This window comes from Notothenia coriiceps, unplaced genomic scaffold (genome assembly GCF_000735185.1).
Source record: "Notothenia coriiceps isolate Sejong01 unplaced genomic scaffold, NC01 NC01_scaffold00007694, whole genome shotgun sequence".
Classification (NCBI taxonomy): Eukaryota; Metazoa; Chordata; class Actinopteri; order Perciformes; family Nototheniidae; genus Notothenia; species Notothenia coriiceps.
Window position 1 is genome coordinate 1,986 of NW_011340395.1, and position 16,036 is coordinate 18,021.

Below are 16,036 nucleotides of genomic sequence, written 5' to 3' on the forward strand. Positions count from 1 at the left end.
GAGAGAGAGAGAGTGTGTGTGTGTGTGTGTGTGTGTGTGTGTGTGTGTGTGTGTGTGTGTGTGTGTGTGTGTGTGTGTGTGTGTGTGTGTGTGTGTGTGTGTGTGTGGCTAAAACTGCTTCATGCAAGTGTTTTCATCACCCTGAGACGTCTACAGAAGTTCTGCGAGTATTAGTTTCAACCACCTGCATTCTAGAATGTGGGAGATTATTATTTTCTTCTTTTATTATATATATATATATATAAAAGCTTCGAAATTGTTATTCAATTAAGTGCATTATTCAATCTGGGTGTTTGACTAGCATCACAAGTCACTTATCCACGCAAATATCCAACATTATTATTGGTATGGGCCATTAGAAACAGGCCGTCATGGTTACTGTATCACCTGAAGAATATCCATTTATGTATTTGTTGCAGGAACAAATGCAGGGTAATGGGAGTAATAATTGTATCTATACTATCAGATCGAAAACATTCAAATAAAAACAACGGAGCGTAAAAGGGTATTGAAAGGGAGTGGGATCTCTAACCCTATGACGCTTGTCTGATAAAATAGCAGCATGTACTGTCATTTTGTCATTCATATACCTCGAGTCTGAATTGCACATTCAAAGATTTCACCAGTTATTTTAACATGGGACTTTTAAAGTATTGCCAAGGTTGATAATCATTCATATTTAAGGAAATACTGTGTGCAATGCTACTGTATGTGAAACACCTCTAATCATGCGTCCAGCCAAAACTTAAAAAGGAAGAGACAAGATATACCGATGTACATATTAGCACTTGTATGCAGGTGAAGGAACGTAATGACACACACAGGCGCATATTCTATTGGCCTCGAGTGGTAGCTATTGTATTTTGATAAATGGAGGGCCTCCTGCCCCTATATCCACAGGGCCCTGCAGCGGTCTACTGGGAGCATGGGGATGCTTGGTGGCCTTTCTTCCAGGCTTCATCCCTCCTGACTCAGCACCAGCTGTGCACACCAGCAGGGAAAAGGACACGCAAAGGGTAAAAATAATTCAGTCGAGATTCATGGTATAGTATGATCCTAAGACACAGTTAGACACCCGTCTTTCTTTCCCTGACAGCTAACCAGGCAAAGCGTTTCAGAGGAAAGACCATCATGCTCTGTGGGATAATGGACCTATGGATGATGTCATGTAGACGCAAGATTTATATGGGGTACTTACAGAAAATGTGCCGAAATGGTAAAAATGTAGAATGATTTGTAATGACAAACTATAAAAGCCCTGTTTCAGTGTAAAGATGTTTGTGGCCGTTTATTCTAGATCATCTGGATATAATTGCTGCTTGTTTAAATCACCGCAGAACTGCATCCTGTACAGACGCACTTAATCAAAAGCTGAAGTTGGCAAATTTGTCTTGCGGTTTGAAGACAATCTCTGACAGTTGCTCTGACTGACTCTATGCCCAGAAGCCACAAAGGAGACTGCGCTTTACGGCCACAATGGCAGGCGTGCCAGCGGAGCAAGGCAGTGATCATGGTAGCGCCCATGGTGGGCTGTCAGAGAGAGCTGTGTGGCAGCGCTGTGTGGTTGAAGTGCCTGCTCTCCCCATAATGGAACAGCTGTTTGGAGCGCCGTGCACTAGGGCGCTGGAGCACAGAGTAAATAGAGGAGAAGAGCAATGTAAACAGAGATGGGATGGTGGGAGCTGCTACTGTGAAAGGGGGTAAACACCCCAGAGAACTAGACGGAGAGGTTGTCGACACAGGAATGCACAAACACCACTACACAGGAGGGTGTGGAAAGAAAGGGGGGTGTAATGGGGAAAAAGGAAACAGTGATGCTCTTCTCTAGCCTCAGGTTCCCATATAATACCTGGCCATAATATTTTTATTTTGATGAGACGGATAATCATTTGAGATTATATAAGAATTTGAAGTCTTAATACTAACCTGTGGGTTAGTCATCAACCCAACGCCCTAATTTGATTAGATGTTGGTTGTAACTGATTAATTGAGCTAACAGCTGATCTCTAATGGGGGTAAAAGCCTTTCTTTGTTATTTATGAGACGAAGAGCGTTTCCAGCTGTCCTGCACTTACAACTGGGATAGAACGAGAAGGCGCCTGACCCCTTTTATGACAGGCTGTAACTTTGCCTGCTGCTGGGTCAATAGAGTACTGTGGACAGTGAGAAAAAAAACGGTGGCTGTTGGCAAAGTATCGTTTTAAACAAGAAAGACATCCATACTTGTGAGATCAGCCCTTGATTAATGCCGTTGTTGAGATGAGCAAGAGACCACACCCTCTGACTGACCGTGCAGGCAGGCTCAGTTTGGTTTGGACACAATTATGGTTGGTACAGATAAGATATTTTTGATTTTGTGACCCTTTTAAAACGGAGATAATCCCCTGATTATACCCTAGTATTCTGTGATTGCTGCCAGGCTGTTTGAATACATATCTGAGATAGCTGAAGAAAACTTTTTTTTCCTTTAAACTATAACGCTCATTGGGAAATTACCCGCAAGTGGACAATCCTCCTTAAATGTATACTCGCACAGTGATTTCAGCTTTCTGAACATCTCCTTTATTTTAATTTTCTACGTTTATTTAGTCATGGAAACACTACAGCTGTAACAAACAACAGGGCCAAAGAGACTATGATATTGAGTCATTTATTTGTTATGCTGTCGGGGCCATGTAAACAGGGAGGCAATATTACATCCGAGTTTTTGAGCAACATATGTAGCGAGGAGCAACCGTAATCCCATGTAATACTTTGAAAAGCTCTTTTAGCATCGCTGATACAGAATCTTTACAAGCCACCAATAATGAGCAACAGAGAATTGGATTAGCGGTGGCATGGCTGGATCTAGGCCATGGCAAGCAGCACACAGCACTTAGTGACTTGGCTGTGTGCTGGCACATGTGTCTATACAACACAGGAGTATACGTATTAGTCCAGTGTATCCCTATGAGGAAGTGTAGGCATTTGCTAACAGCAGTTAGCACAGCATTGAAGCCACCTCTGAAAGCCTCCTACTAAGTATGCTGTAAACATGTGCACAGTTTAAGCTTTTGGAAACCTTGTGCACTTAATATTGTAAAGTCTCCTATTTGTCCCTAAACAACATGATGGAGCTCTTATATCAAATGCACCTAAATATTTCCAAACTGGCATTTACACATTTTATATTCACTTAGCAACTACATTTCAGACTTATCTGAAAGCCCCTCTCTCCAATATTTGTATGAGTCCAAAATGTCACGATCAAAGATGTTTTTCCCGCCGAGGCAGCACTTTTGCTTTTCTCCATAAAATAAATGTGTTACTTCGGCATGCAGTATAGTTGAGGTATTATGCATTGGCCGTAACTGCTCCATAATTGATATTCTCAAAAACGATCTTTAGGGCTTTACTGCCCTTTGAGAAGAAGCAGGAGTCAGCGTCTGAATGGTCTGTTTGTCCTGCTCTCTTCTCCCAGCACCTTGTTAAGACCCAAGGCCTCACCTCAACCCTCCTGCTACACACACACACACACACACACACACACACACACACACACACACACACACACACACACACACACACACACACACACACACACACACACACACCAGTCTGTCTGTCTGTCCCCTGAACAACCCCCTCACAGTCAGAGGCCAGACAGGGTCGAGCAGAGGGCGAGACATTTATGAGGTGTAGATATTTGTGCAGGAAAGCATTCCTCCTGTTGACACTGAGCAACACAGTCTGGATGCTGGGCAAGCTGAACCAGACAGGCACTGAAAAGTAAGACAGGCAGAGCAGTCTGTCAAGTGAGAGGTAACAGAATCCAGGTTGTAGACTTTGAAAATCTGGTCGCAATGAGGAAAACGATAAAAGAATGTTGGGGTATTGACCTGTTTTAGTGACCTTATCGTTCCCATACAAAGCGAAAATTTGATTGGCTTAATTCAAAGCATGTAATTGGTAAAAAAATGTCCAATACAACTGAAATTGTCTCATTAGATCCCTGATAAATATTATCTTGACTATGTATCTCTTAGTAAAGGGGTGTAATGAAGCAAAACCTTCTCAAAGCATGAAAATAACCTTAAGGCCCCCATCCACCCACCCTCAACCCTATCTTCAGCTCCAGTGGTGAGTCCCTCCCGCCCCCATGCTGATGGTGCAGGAAGGACCATGGCTCCGACATGGGGCATTGGCCATAGCCAACACAAAAGGTTGTGGTCATAAACAGAGCTGTTTGTGTTCACTGGGCTGCTGTTGGAGATGACCGATGTGCCCATTAGCCCCTGTCTGGGCATTAAGGGGCAGGGGGGAGTGGCACTCAGGCTCCATGCAGGACAAAAACATCCCTGGGCCTGCAGAGAAAGGTCACTGACCCATATTGTGTCTCCTTTAGGCCCAGCCAGTGGTTATATCAGTGATTCAGGTTACAGAGATTGGCTTCGTCAAAGCTGATGAGCAAGTATGCAAACGTACAAATGCTGTAGGTTAGGGATGATGTTGTGTGAAAGAGGCAACCTGCTGCTCCAGGCTGTGGATGGATGATGTTTATATTGCAATTGCACTATTGTAGACAAAGAAGTATGGAAATACTACACTGTGTCTTTAAATCAAACTACACAAATAAGCTGTTTTCAGTGTAAAAGCTTATGGTATGAAATGTAGTATTCTTATTCTTCCACTAGATAGCGCCCTCCTTTACATCTATTATTTATTAAGGTGATGTGAAGAACACATCTTAAAATCCCTTTTATTTTGATCAGAAACAAATATCAAATTTAAATAAATTGTTACATTTCTGTGTAATCGTATTTATTTTTATATCTATAAAAAATCTTCATCCTATACAATACATTTGTAAAAAAAATGCAGCACAAATACAGAAATTACAAATGTACAAGTATTTTAAAACATTAACACACTCAACGCTGACCGATATGTTCAGGGGCGACTTTTTCTCAGTTTTCTATCACGCACCAATAAGAACCAGTTATTTTAAATAAAAAATTAAATAAAAAAACAGGCACATGAATAACAAAAGTTCACATCTATCTCTGAATCAGCCATCATCTTATTTACACAGCTTGGCAGCTAAACCCAGTAGGCTTTATTTGATGCTGTGACAGATCTGTCTCTATTTACTAAGGAACTCAAATCTCATATAAACTTAGTTCAGCCAGAGACACTTACATCAAAGGATTTATCGCAACAGATACAATAATTTGTCAGAAAAGGGTCTTGTGCTTTACAAATTATTCCAAGTAGCCTCAAAAGTCTAAGTAGCCTCACAATCCTAAAGGGAGCACATTAAAACTCCCTCAGGGGTATAGAGGACAGAACCTGGCTCATGCTCTACATATAAATGAGATATCTGATGCACATAATGCACAACGAGTAAAGAGCTGTCATTACCATGTGTGGTAATAAGAAACCAGAACACGTGGAGTTTGGGGAATGGTGAACCGAGAAATCAGCTGTGCGATAGGTGAGAGTTAACTATTATTTGTTCTGCAATGGCAGCAGAAGTTATTAAAAGATAATGAATGCAAGTTAGTCAAAATACTCCTAATTAGTCAACTTCCTGTTGATTGTTAAAAACAAATGGTGCTGATCAGCTAATGCCTTGTAGATCTGTCTGAACTAGTTACTTCATTGTTATTAATAAGTACTAAGGGTTTTATTCCTACTTAAAAAAACAAACCTGTTAGACATTTGTGAGACAAATGTACCAAAGCACTAGGTTGTTCTGTTCTTTAAAAACAGTCTCTTTGGTATAATTTTGTGTCGAGAAGTCCCATTTAGATAAAAAAACAAAAAACACATTTGATTCTGTCTTTCAAAGGCAATATCTTAGTTATTACAAAACTGTTTAACATAAATATGTTGATGGGAGAAGGTAGGTGCAGTGAGATGAAGAGGACACAGCCAGAATAATAGAATTAATTCACAGAGGTTTGCGGATGAGAAGATCCAGTGTTGCTTTATTTCTTTTCACTAGATGGCCTCTACAAGACCAGCTTTATTTAAGAAATGCAAATGCACATCAAGAAAAACAATGTCACATTCTTATAAAGCGCTCTTGGCATGAACAAACAGCAACAATGACAATAAATAAAATGTTGGCGAATAAAATTAAACTTTGTCAACAAAGAATACTCAGGATTGCATATCAAACAAGACAAAAAATAGACAAAATGTACTTGGCACAAATTAAATAAACACAAGTAATTTTCAGATTGAGTGAACCTACTCTATGTCCATTGCTTTGTGAATCTGATTGTCCTTCACAGTTAGCATTGAGTATGTGCGTGCACTGTACAAAATAGACACAGATGGCTGATAAAACTAAAATAGACTAATTCCAACACATCGTCAGTACTCAACATCTTACTTTGTCAGTACCTTGACCTTCATAGTCACATTCCCAGGTGGCATTTTGCTGCATGTTTGCTCTACACAAATCTGCAGGTACATGTGCAAGAAACCATTGTCACAATTCAAAGCCAATATATACGCACATAGTGGAGGACAAGTATTCTATAATTTACCAGTGATTTCTGATTCGAGTTCAATACAGGTGCTTGACATATGTTACATTTAAATAAAGGAAATAAAGATATTAAAAGACACTTTGGTATTTTGTGGGTCGTAATGTGACAAACTGTGTTCATTTAACACATGTTCACCAATAGACCCGGTCTTGTTCTAAATTGATTTGTGTGGACATGATTATAGTGATGCCAGGACACTCATCACACACAAATATTGTGTCTAAATATTATACTCATAACATTTATCTTAAATAATGTTTGACCCGTGACTGCAGTCCAGTGGGATCTGCCTTGTGATGATGACCAACTGAGAAGTACATAAATAAAAACGTTTTTTTAAAAAGCATAATAGTAATGAAAAGTAACAGAACACTTTTACGAAAAAAGCCACTTGACCTATTTTTTTTATAAACAGGATGACCCCTCTCTCTCAGAAAGTGAGTCTTGTCCTGTTATAGAATAAATCCTTCTGTCTTTGTGCTCCGTCTGTCTCAGCAGGGCATATGCAGTGCAACACTAACATCTCCAATCTTGACTTCCCAAAGCTAAGGAAAAACAACGTAATGTATTCTACACCCATATAAAAATAAATCAATCGCAAACATGGAAAGATACATCTCATATATACAATAAACTCCTATATAAAATACCTTTTTATATACATATAGACAACAGTAAACAATACAATAATTGACCTATACAATGTACACCTGAACAGTTAAGACAGGCGAGAGGTACTGAAGTGTATGGCTTGATTGGGAAAAATTCAAAATATTTACAGACATCAACTTTACATCCTGTACATGTTTTCAACTTCCCTGGAATGAAGAGGTCTAGGGAAAGCCCCATGCCTCATTTTTATTTCCATTCCCTTAGGTAAGGCTACCTTTTTAAGAATTGGTCCACAGAGACTACTCAGCCTCATGATACTTTCACAGTTCAATGCACTCTCAGCTCTCCTTTGGTTACACATGATAGGCGCTAGAAACATGAGTCCTAAAACCATGTATGAAGCTGTCTAGTATCACATAGACCCATTAAAAAGAGATTAGTTAGATGATTAAAAAAAACCTTACATATTGAATTTTGTTATGTCCAGGAATACCCAGACTTTATTCTATTCTTCATGAAAGGTTAAACCAGTTATTGACAAGCCCTTCACTTCCAAGAAGAGGTTAGAGGTCAATAGACTCCAGTGTGTAGCCTCAGACAGCCCTGCTTTGGTGCTGATATTCTTTTCCATGGGTCCACAAGGCATACCCAAGAAATACTTGTTGTCTTCGCAGACTGGATGGTCTTGTTGGTAGAGTCATGGACTTATATCCTCCCTCCAAAGGAGTCCTTCAGTAGTGTCCTCATGGAGGTTCAGCACAGGATTGAAACTCCTTCAGTAGTTACCAATTGACCAGCGGTGGGATCGTACGTCCCAGCCAGGTAGTAAAGGTCTGGGAAGGTACTGTTCGGCTTCTGATTGTGAGTCAGACACTCATACTCCTTCCTGCTGACTACCTGGCACTTATGAGAGATTGTCTGGACGTCATTCTCATCCTCATGACACGACTGGTACAGGGCATGCTGTAGAGGGAAAGCACAGGGTAAGTTGCATTGTATATGAACCAACAGAGAAAGAATGTCATTCTAACAAATAACTAACAGTCTCCGTAAAATGTTATCCTCCATAGCGGCTCACCTTGCCATCTCGATGCCGCTTGCCAAGCTTGGTTTCTTCAGGGTGGTAGAACCATTTGACTTTGACCACCATGTTAGAGGTCCAAGATTCCCACAAGTTCTCAATTTGACCTACATATGGGAGGTTGGGACGTCCAGCGGAGAGGAACACAGCACAGTCACCCACACTTACTGTGTCTCTGCCTCTCACAATGGCCTTGTAAAAAAGCTTCCTCGCCTTGCCCTTTAGACCTCGCCGCTGTGGAAAACAAGACGTATTAACACATATTGTTTGACGATGAATATGTCTCTTGACCTAATGATTTAGTATTGGAACATATTATGAAAGAAAAGCGGATATATCTTTGCTAAAATCATGCAGTAGAAGAATGGGTGAACTATTCCTACCTGTGTAGGGTTTCCTGACCACCTCCACATTGGTCGTCCTGCAAGGCACGAAGACATCTTGGGCCTTGGAACAAAGGAGGTTTCCTCTGGAAGCACCCTAGGTCTCTTTAAAAAATCCTTTGATGATTTAGAGGTGGAGCTGGAGCTTTCTTTCCTCTTTAGGGACTTGCTGTTGGAGACGTGGTCCGGGGGGCCTCCTTTGACATTAGAAACAGCCACAGCTTTGGCCACAAAGGAGTGCGAGTGTGGCCTTGAAGAAGTTGAGGGTTCAGAGGGTTGTAGAAGCCCCCGGTGGGAAGTTAGACAACTCTGAAGCATCAATGTAGAACTGTCCTCATCCTCTGAGCTGTAGGAGGAATCATTGTCAGAGGAACACAGGCTGGAACTAGAGAGAGAGCCTGAAGAAGAGGAGCTTGAAGAACCAGAAGACGATGAGGAGACAGAGAGGCGAGACAGGAAGCGGCCAGCCGTCCTTAGTCCTCCTGAGGCTGCAGCTACTGCAGCCCTCCTCCTCTCTTCCTCCTCATCATCTTCATCATCATCATCATCCAGATCAGAGTATGAGCTGTGACACTCTCTGTGAGAGCTGAAACCCAGGTCGCCATATTCATCCATACGCAGAGAATAAGAGGGCTTCCTTTGAGGTGTGGTTTCTTTCAGGAGGAGTTCTACTTTGGAGGCACCACCCTTTTTGTTGTCTTTAACCAGCAGCACTGGGTGAGAGTACGACTCTGTCCTGGGCATACCACTCACACTTGAAGATCCAGCTCGCAACATTAGAGCTTTGCTATTCTTTGTCTTAGGCGAGGTCACTCCCTCATGATCTAACTTGACTAAGAACTCTTGTCCAGACTTTCTGCTCCTTGGAACTACAAGGTCATCTTGCCTGCGCTTCTGGGCATACAGCCCACTTCTTGGGCCCTGAGATAAACCTGGACCTGACCCTGAAGACTGAGTACAAAAAGAGGAGTAGCCATTTGCAATGCTGCTGAAAGAGTCCACCTCAAAAGAGCTGCTGCTGAAAAGGCCTTTGGCTGGGGTGGAGGACATTGGCTGGGTCCTAGACAGGGGAAAGAAGTCATCTTCTGTCCCTCTTAAGATCTTCCTGGGCGTCCCATTAAGCTGAAATAGGTTGTCCGACGACCGCTTCCTGTTGTTGCTCAACGAAGGCCAACCCAAGAAAGGTGAAGGACTTTTATTGGCATTCTCAGCCTGCTGTTGCTGCTGCTTTTGTTTTTTACCAGAACCCTTTGGTCTCCCTAGAGTGAACAAAATGTAATACTTTAGAGAAATATTGCAAATTATGAAACAGGTCTCTGGGAACATTTCATTTGATGTAATACTGCAGCCATAAAAGAACAATGCTACCCCATATACACTATGACATACACATTAAGGTGAAATGAAGAGTTGGGGGGTATTATTCTTACCAGGTCTTCTTTTGTGGACAGTTAAAGTTTGGCTATTTGTTAAAGTGTTGATGATGTTGAATCGGTCTGAAGGTCTGCCACTGAAAGGGGCCTGCTCCAGACTGGAACACCTCCTGACTGTTTTCTCACTGGGTATATGCAGGGCAGGGGATGACTCGCCACCTGATGAACAAGAGGCAGACGCTTATTAACATTTACTTTCAGGTAGACAATAGAGTGTAGCATGGAAGGGAACATCCCCAGTTCCACAGAATAGGAGACACCTACAGCGAATCTGGTATCCTGGAGGCAGCAGGCGGATGTTTGGGAGAGAAATCTTCGCTCTGTCTCCATCATCAAACTCTACCATCACTCCTCCTTGCTTCCCTTCATCAGATGAAGCACCTGCAAGAGACAAGAGCACAACATGTTGTTTAAACATACAACTGAATAGTTTAAGATACATAGGTCACACGGGACAAACGGATATAGAAAGAGCTGTTGTCTCACCTCTGCGAACGTAACCTGGGTATAAGCAGCGTGAACGTTCGCTCCAGAAAGCACACACCCTGGTTCCTTCATTGAGTATAGCCTCCGACTCTGGCCGTACATCCAGCACCTGAAGGCAAGACCAAAACATAATTAGGATTCATTACAGCCCACACACAATCACACACACACACAGACAGACAGACATGCATGCACAACACACTCGCTTACAAACAGTGAGAGAGCCTTAGAGCATTGTGCATGGGCAGCCACTGTGCCACATTACCAAGCGGCACTTATCTCATGCCAATGTGCCAGTCAGGGCTGAAAGGAACGGAAGCCATGATGCAGTAAATCCTGACTTGCTGAGTAATACTAAAGAGGGTCTGAATAGAGGGCTTGTGATTGCAGGTTGCCAGATCCTCCCTCCAACAATGCAGGCAGCCCCAGCATCCGCCACTCACTGGGGGCTCTTTCAGGTTGCTTTCATTTACTGTTGCCATGGCGAGGGACCCTTTGACTGATGAGGTGTGGATGTGGGTGTGTTTAAGAGTGTGTGTATATGTGTGCATGGGGGAGGGTGAAGGAGCACGGTGGAAATCGGGGCATTGGTGTCAGAGTCAAATAAATGGCTTTGGGACTAATTTAAAAGAAAAGAAAGTGGAAGTATGGCATAATTAGGACCAGCTGCTATCTAATGAGTGTTTAAATAAGTTGCCAGAAGTGCTTTGTGTGAAGCTGCTGGGAGAATTGGTATGAGCGAGCTTACATGGATGAGAGACAGAGGAGGCAAGTGGTCAAATACTAAATGGACTAATATGTGTGGTCCTCCAACAACAGGAACCTGATGCAAACTGATTTTTTTTACATTACATTTCATTTAGCTGACGCTTTTATCCAAAGGGACTTACAATAAGTGCATTCGACCAAGATACAAACTTGAAGAAAACAGAATCATATAAGTACATCAGGTTTCATAGAGCCAAACCATTTTAAGTGCTACTCAACTGGCTTTAGATAAGCCAGTCCTTTGCTAGTTTATAAGTGCTTTGTTAGTATGTAAGCGCTTAGTTAGTATCTAACTTCTTGACGACAGTTACAATAATGCTTGGCCATTCGGGAGATATAACAGTAGATTTATTTCGAGTGCTCTTGAATTTATACTGAAAATAAACAAAAACCTAATACTGTACAAAATGAGTTTGTTTAAGAAAGTAATTGAATCATTTGCAAGTAATGAATTAATCTGGTTATTTTGAGCAAGTGTTACAAGAGAGTTAAAAATGCCAGGTTTTAAAATGTCCCGTTAATAATTACGTAACATTTGATCCTGCTTTGACTCAAAACATTAACATTATGGCTAGTAATTCTTCAAGGGTTTAAAGGAGAAAGTGTTGCCAGTCATTTGATTAAAAAAGAAGCAGCTCACTTATAATTAATGTTACCATGCCTTGCTGCTTTTCCTTTCCCCCATTTAGAGTGACAGCAAAAGTTATTAATCTAAGGAACAATGTTGCAAAGTCAAACTCTGCTCTACTTACTCTATTGTGTGCAAACACCACGTCCTGTGCCCTGTTTGGCAATAGTGAAGACTTATGTCCACAGTTGGAGAAGATGTGGGTATGACGTATTTGCTTCAGTTGACCTAGCTGCTACTGTATTAGTGCATGATAACCAGCATCCTCCAAAAAATAGGACAAAGGTCACCTGCTGAAGTAAACACTATAACTTTATCCCGGTTACAAAGCACACCAAGAAGCACATGTTACCTAAATGCAAATGTTCACCAGCCAAGACTGATATGCGGTTTCTACAGTATATAATTGTCTCATTTCATGAATGACTTGCGTAAACTGTAATTGTATCTTAATTTGAGTGTGAATTACAGATCCTAACGATCTTGTGGTTTAGGGAAAGAAAAATCTAAACCACACCAGCTGCAACTGAAAAAGAAACTAAAACGGGTGAACAATGTTATCGTGAAATATAGATTGTGTGTGAAGGTTGGATAGCTCTACACTATTGGATCATTTCCAGTCATCATTAGCAACCCTAACCCTCTTCAAACGCCATTTTGTTTGTATTGATCTGATCCTCTAAAGTAAACAACTATTTTACTCAAGCAGCAATGAGATGTTAAGTTATTTCATTTAAAATGGGAGTGGATCCAGGTGTTTTGTAGGATTATCTCACCCACACACACTCACAAACCCAAAGATCCTGTCTCACATAATGTTCATATGCATTTCAAGGGTTTTAATGGCCTCAATGACCCTGAGAGAGTGTCAAGGGAGGTTTAAAGACTGAAAACTAAAGGACCAGACAGAGAGGCTGAAAGGCTATGAAGGATTGTGGCGGTTGAGAAGGATGTTTAGGAGAAATAGAAGTGTTGAGTGACCAAGGAGACCAAACAAGTGATGGTTTTTCCTGTAGCAAAGAGTGTTTTGTGCAGCAGGGTGAACTTACAACTTCCTGTAGCAGCTGCTCCAATGAATAGATTCTTGGGCGGTTTCCTCTTTCACCGTAGATAACAATGCTAAAGCTAGAGAATAAAGCACAACAGAGAGAGAAAAATATATTTTCAGATGCTTGTATTATGCTTGCCTTGCTCACATGTCATATGTGACTCCCACTCAGCTGTTGTTAAAACATCTTTCTGCTGCCTGAGTCAGGAGAACCAAATAAACACTCAGTTAGGTATGGATGGCGTTTTTAAGCTAAGGAATGACATTAAGATGGATACAAAATAGGCTAACTTGGATACTGGTGGATACTTCTAGTCCCATCATGCTAAATTCCTCTTTCCTTTATCCTTAAAGAGCCTTACCCATTACACCTTGTAGGCCTGACTGCAGTATGGTTTCATTATATTCAAGAAAAGGCAGACGTTTGTATTGCCAATATCTCCAACACTTGCCAACTCACATCGAAACCTTCCAGATTGATATATAGCACAATAAGTAATATTATTATTTTGACTTTGACATAAACTGCCCCTTTAATAATATAATTATTGTGATTACAACCTCAACAACCTCCTTAAATGAATAGGAGAATATGATTTAAGATATGTACATGGGGTCTGTTAAAACCCTGCTTTATCACTTGAACTTCCAATGTGTGCTTACATGTCTGGGAGATCCAGTGTGTGGATCCTTGCAGCGTATAGTAGCTCATCCTCTTTGCAGATCAGCACCTTCAGTCCATCAGTCAAGAGCTCTTTGGTCAGGACACAGTTGGGAACTGTATAAGCAAAAGGCAAACATTGCATTTAATAATTCACCACATCACTGAAACTAGCTTCAAACACTGTTGCAAGATATCCTGTGTAATCTCTTGCCTTCTGGGCATTTCTTGCTGTAAGAGAAGCTGCTGTCCTCCTCTTCTTCTGAGAAGCTGCTGCCATCCATCTGAAAGCCCTCATCGGCCGCAAAGCTCTCCAGCAGCAGACTCACTGCTCGCCCCTTTGGCTGTAAAGTACAACAGAAGGGACGCACAGAAGAATAAATGGATTTAGGAATGGATACAAAATAAAAGTGGCAATGGATAGTGTGATAGGAAAAAAAAGAAGAAATTGTTTAGCATGGTACTCAAAGTAGCAATTAACCGCAGGGGGCTTCACAGCGCCTGTACTATTTCCTATCAGTAGCCTTTTTTTACACTGTCACAGCGAAAAGTGTGAGCCGCCCCCCCCTTCTCACATCTCTTCTCCTATCCTTTTCTCCCCTAAGATTACTCAGCAGGAGGTTGGGCTATGTGCGATGTACTTTTAATAGTTCTACAGTAACCATCCTCAGGGTGAGAAAACTGGGACAGTAAGACATCACCAGAATTGTTAATAGAATGTAGGAAGGACTTTTTGAGAATAGGATTCTGTTTGGTGGTTTGCTTGTTCCTTGTTGAGTGAGGATTGAGTGCTTTTAGTATTCTCCGGTTCTAGTACCTTTTGCTCCTTGGTTATTCGTCCGTTGCTGTCTTCAGTCTGTGAAGATGTTGCCCCAACCGACCAGCAATTTCTTCTCTGTTAATGAGAATGGACAAGGTGAATTGTTAAATATCACCACTATAGTCCTAGTCATTTATGTGCAGAATTGTTATACCATTAAAGTCATTTTGAGTAGATGTTTATGATGTAACATTTATATATCCAAATGCTTTCTATTAACCTTATTGATGGCTCCTCTCAACATTGTGCTTTTGCGGGTCGCCCTCTTTAGCCTCTCACTGGTGGTGGTAAAGGTGGCCAGGCCCATGCCCCTCCGGTAGCGGTTGCCTCTGGTCCCGAGGCTGCCCCACCGAGGCTCCTTAGACCTGGGCCCACATGGCTTTCTGACCCCTTCAGGCCGATGGTCTTCATGCCGGTTTTTGACTGCAGGGGACAGGCCTATCCTACGAGGCGTCTTCTTCCTTATTTTGACTTCGCCTTCTGCTCCAGACAGACTCTGGGATCCTGTGAAGTTCAATTAGAGAAACAGATTTAGACGAAGCCTAAAAGCTAGCGGGAGAAACACGGAACAGACGCTTCCCACGAAGATGCGGGGCAGCTTTGTTGACTCATGAATCAGTTTCAAAGGACAGTCTTACCGTAAAGCTCCTGTCTTTGTTTTTTGTTCCTGGCTTTCTGGTTGGCCTCTAGTTTTACAACAGATGATGGACTCGGACCTGTCATGCAGGAGCTAGAGGTGACCTCTCTGGGCTGTTGGATCCTGTAGTCTTGAGCATGGTCAGTATCATAACTGCCTTCCTCTTCTTCATCGTCTAATGGAGACAGCAAACAATACAGCATTAGGATTCTACTATGAAGCCGGTTTTATAAACTAACATGGCTTCTCAAATCCATCTCTTTACGTCATTACCAGCGAGTATTCACTGGCACTTCATTAAAATTCAATATCCTCTCTTAACTCTTCATAGGAATGATGTATGAAGTGTTTTCCCCTCAGTGCTATTTTATGATGTGAACCCACATGTCACAGAGCTAATGTGCATGTTTTCAAGCAGCTCTTTGACTCATGCTGCTAGTCTCTAGGGCTGTCAAAGCATCTTACAGGCAAATGTCCACAGCTGTGGCCGCACATCTAGCCCAGAACAGCAAACAAGGCGATCGCTGAGGTGTCGAATGTCCACCAAACCCCCGTCCGTTACAAAACATTTATCAACACCTATTTAATCAACTCGTGTTGCCTTCAAAGGGATTAACAAATTGACAAAAGGCCTGCTGGATTTTATAGGGTGTTTTTTTCCCAATGTGTCTGTAATAAAAACTGTATCTTAGCAGTTGTTGCTTTATTTTTAACTTTTCAAATGTCCTTTAAGCACTGCAGCCATTGCTTATATATTTTAGGGTAGCATTTATTTTTTCATTTGTTCTATTCTACACTTCCATAACTAGCCGATCAGAGGTCCTCAATTCCCTTCAATTGTCTGTGTTTGTGGGAGTGTAGAACCCAGTTGTGTGTGTGTGTGTGTGTGTGTGTGTGTGTGTGTGTGTGTCGTAATACTTGTATAGCATACTATTACTAG

The 16,036-nt window shown here is 41.7% G+C and overlaps 1 protein-coding gene across 1 annotated transcript in view; it reads right to left on the reverse strand.

The window, feature by feature from the left end:
• Nucleotides 1-5,949: 5,949 nt before the first annotated feature.
• bahcc1a (BAH domain and coiled-coil containing 1a) overlaps nucleotides 5,950-16,036 on the reverse strand; it is a 56,332-nt gene continuing 46,245 nt past the window's right edge. The window contains exons 17-28 of the mRNA XM_010769728.1: nucleotides 15,098-15,271; nucleotides 14,680-14,963; nucleotides 14,457-14,534; nucleotides 13,854-13,983; nucleotides 13,642-13,756; nucleotides 12,980-13,055; nucleotides 10,535-10,643; nucleotides 10,313-10,429; nucleotides 10,046-10,207; nucleotides 8,616-9,874; nucleotides 8,230-8,466; nucleotides 5,950-8,114 (exon numbers count right to left, since the gene is read on the reverse strand). Of these exons, the coding sequence (XP_010768030.1) occupies nucleotides 7,905-8,114; nucleotides 8,230-8,466; nucleotides 8,616-9,874; nucleotides 10,046-10,207; nucleotides 10,313-10,429; nucleotides 10,535-10,643; nucleotides 12,980-13,055; nucleotides 13,642-13,756; nucleotides 13,854-13,983; nucleotides 14,457-14,534; nucleotides 14,680-14,963; nucleotides 15,098-15,271 (2,951 nt within the window). The 3' untranslated portion in view covers nucleotides 5,950-7,904. The remainder of the gene's footprint in view (nucleotides 8,115-8,229; nucleotides 8,467-8,615; nucleotides 9,875-10,045; nucleotides 10,208-10,312; nucleotides 10,430-10,534; nucleotides 10,644-12,979; nucleotides 13,056-13,641; nucleotides 13,757-13,853; nucleotides 13,984-14,456; nucleotides 14,535-14,679; nucleotides 14,964-15,097; nucleotides 15,272-16,036) is intronic.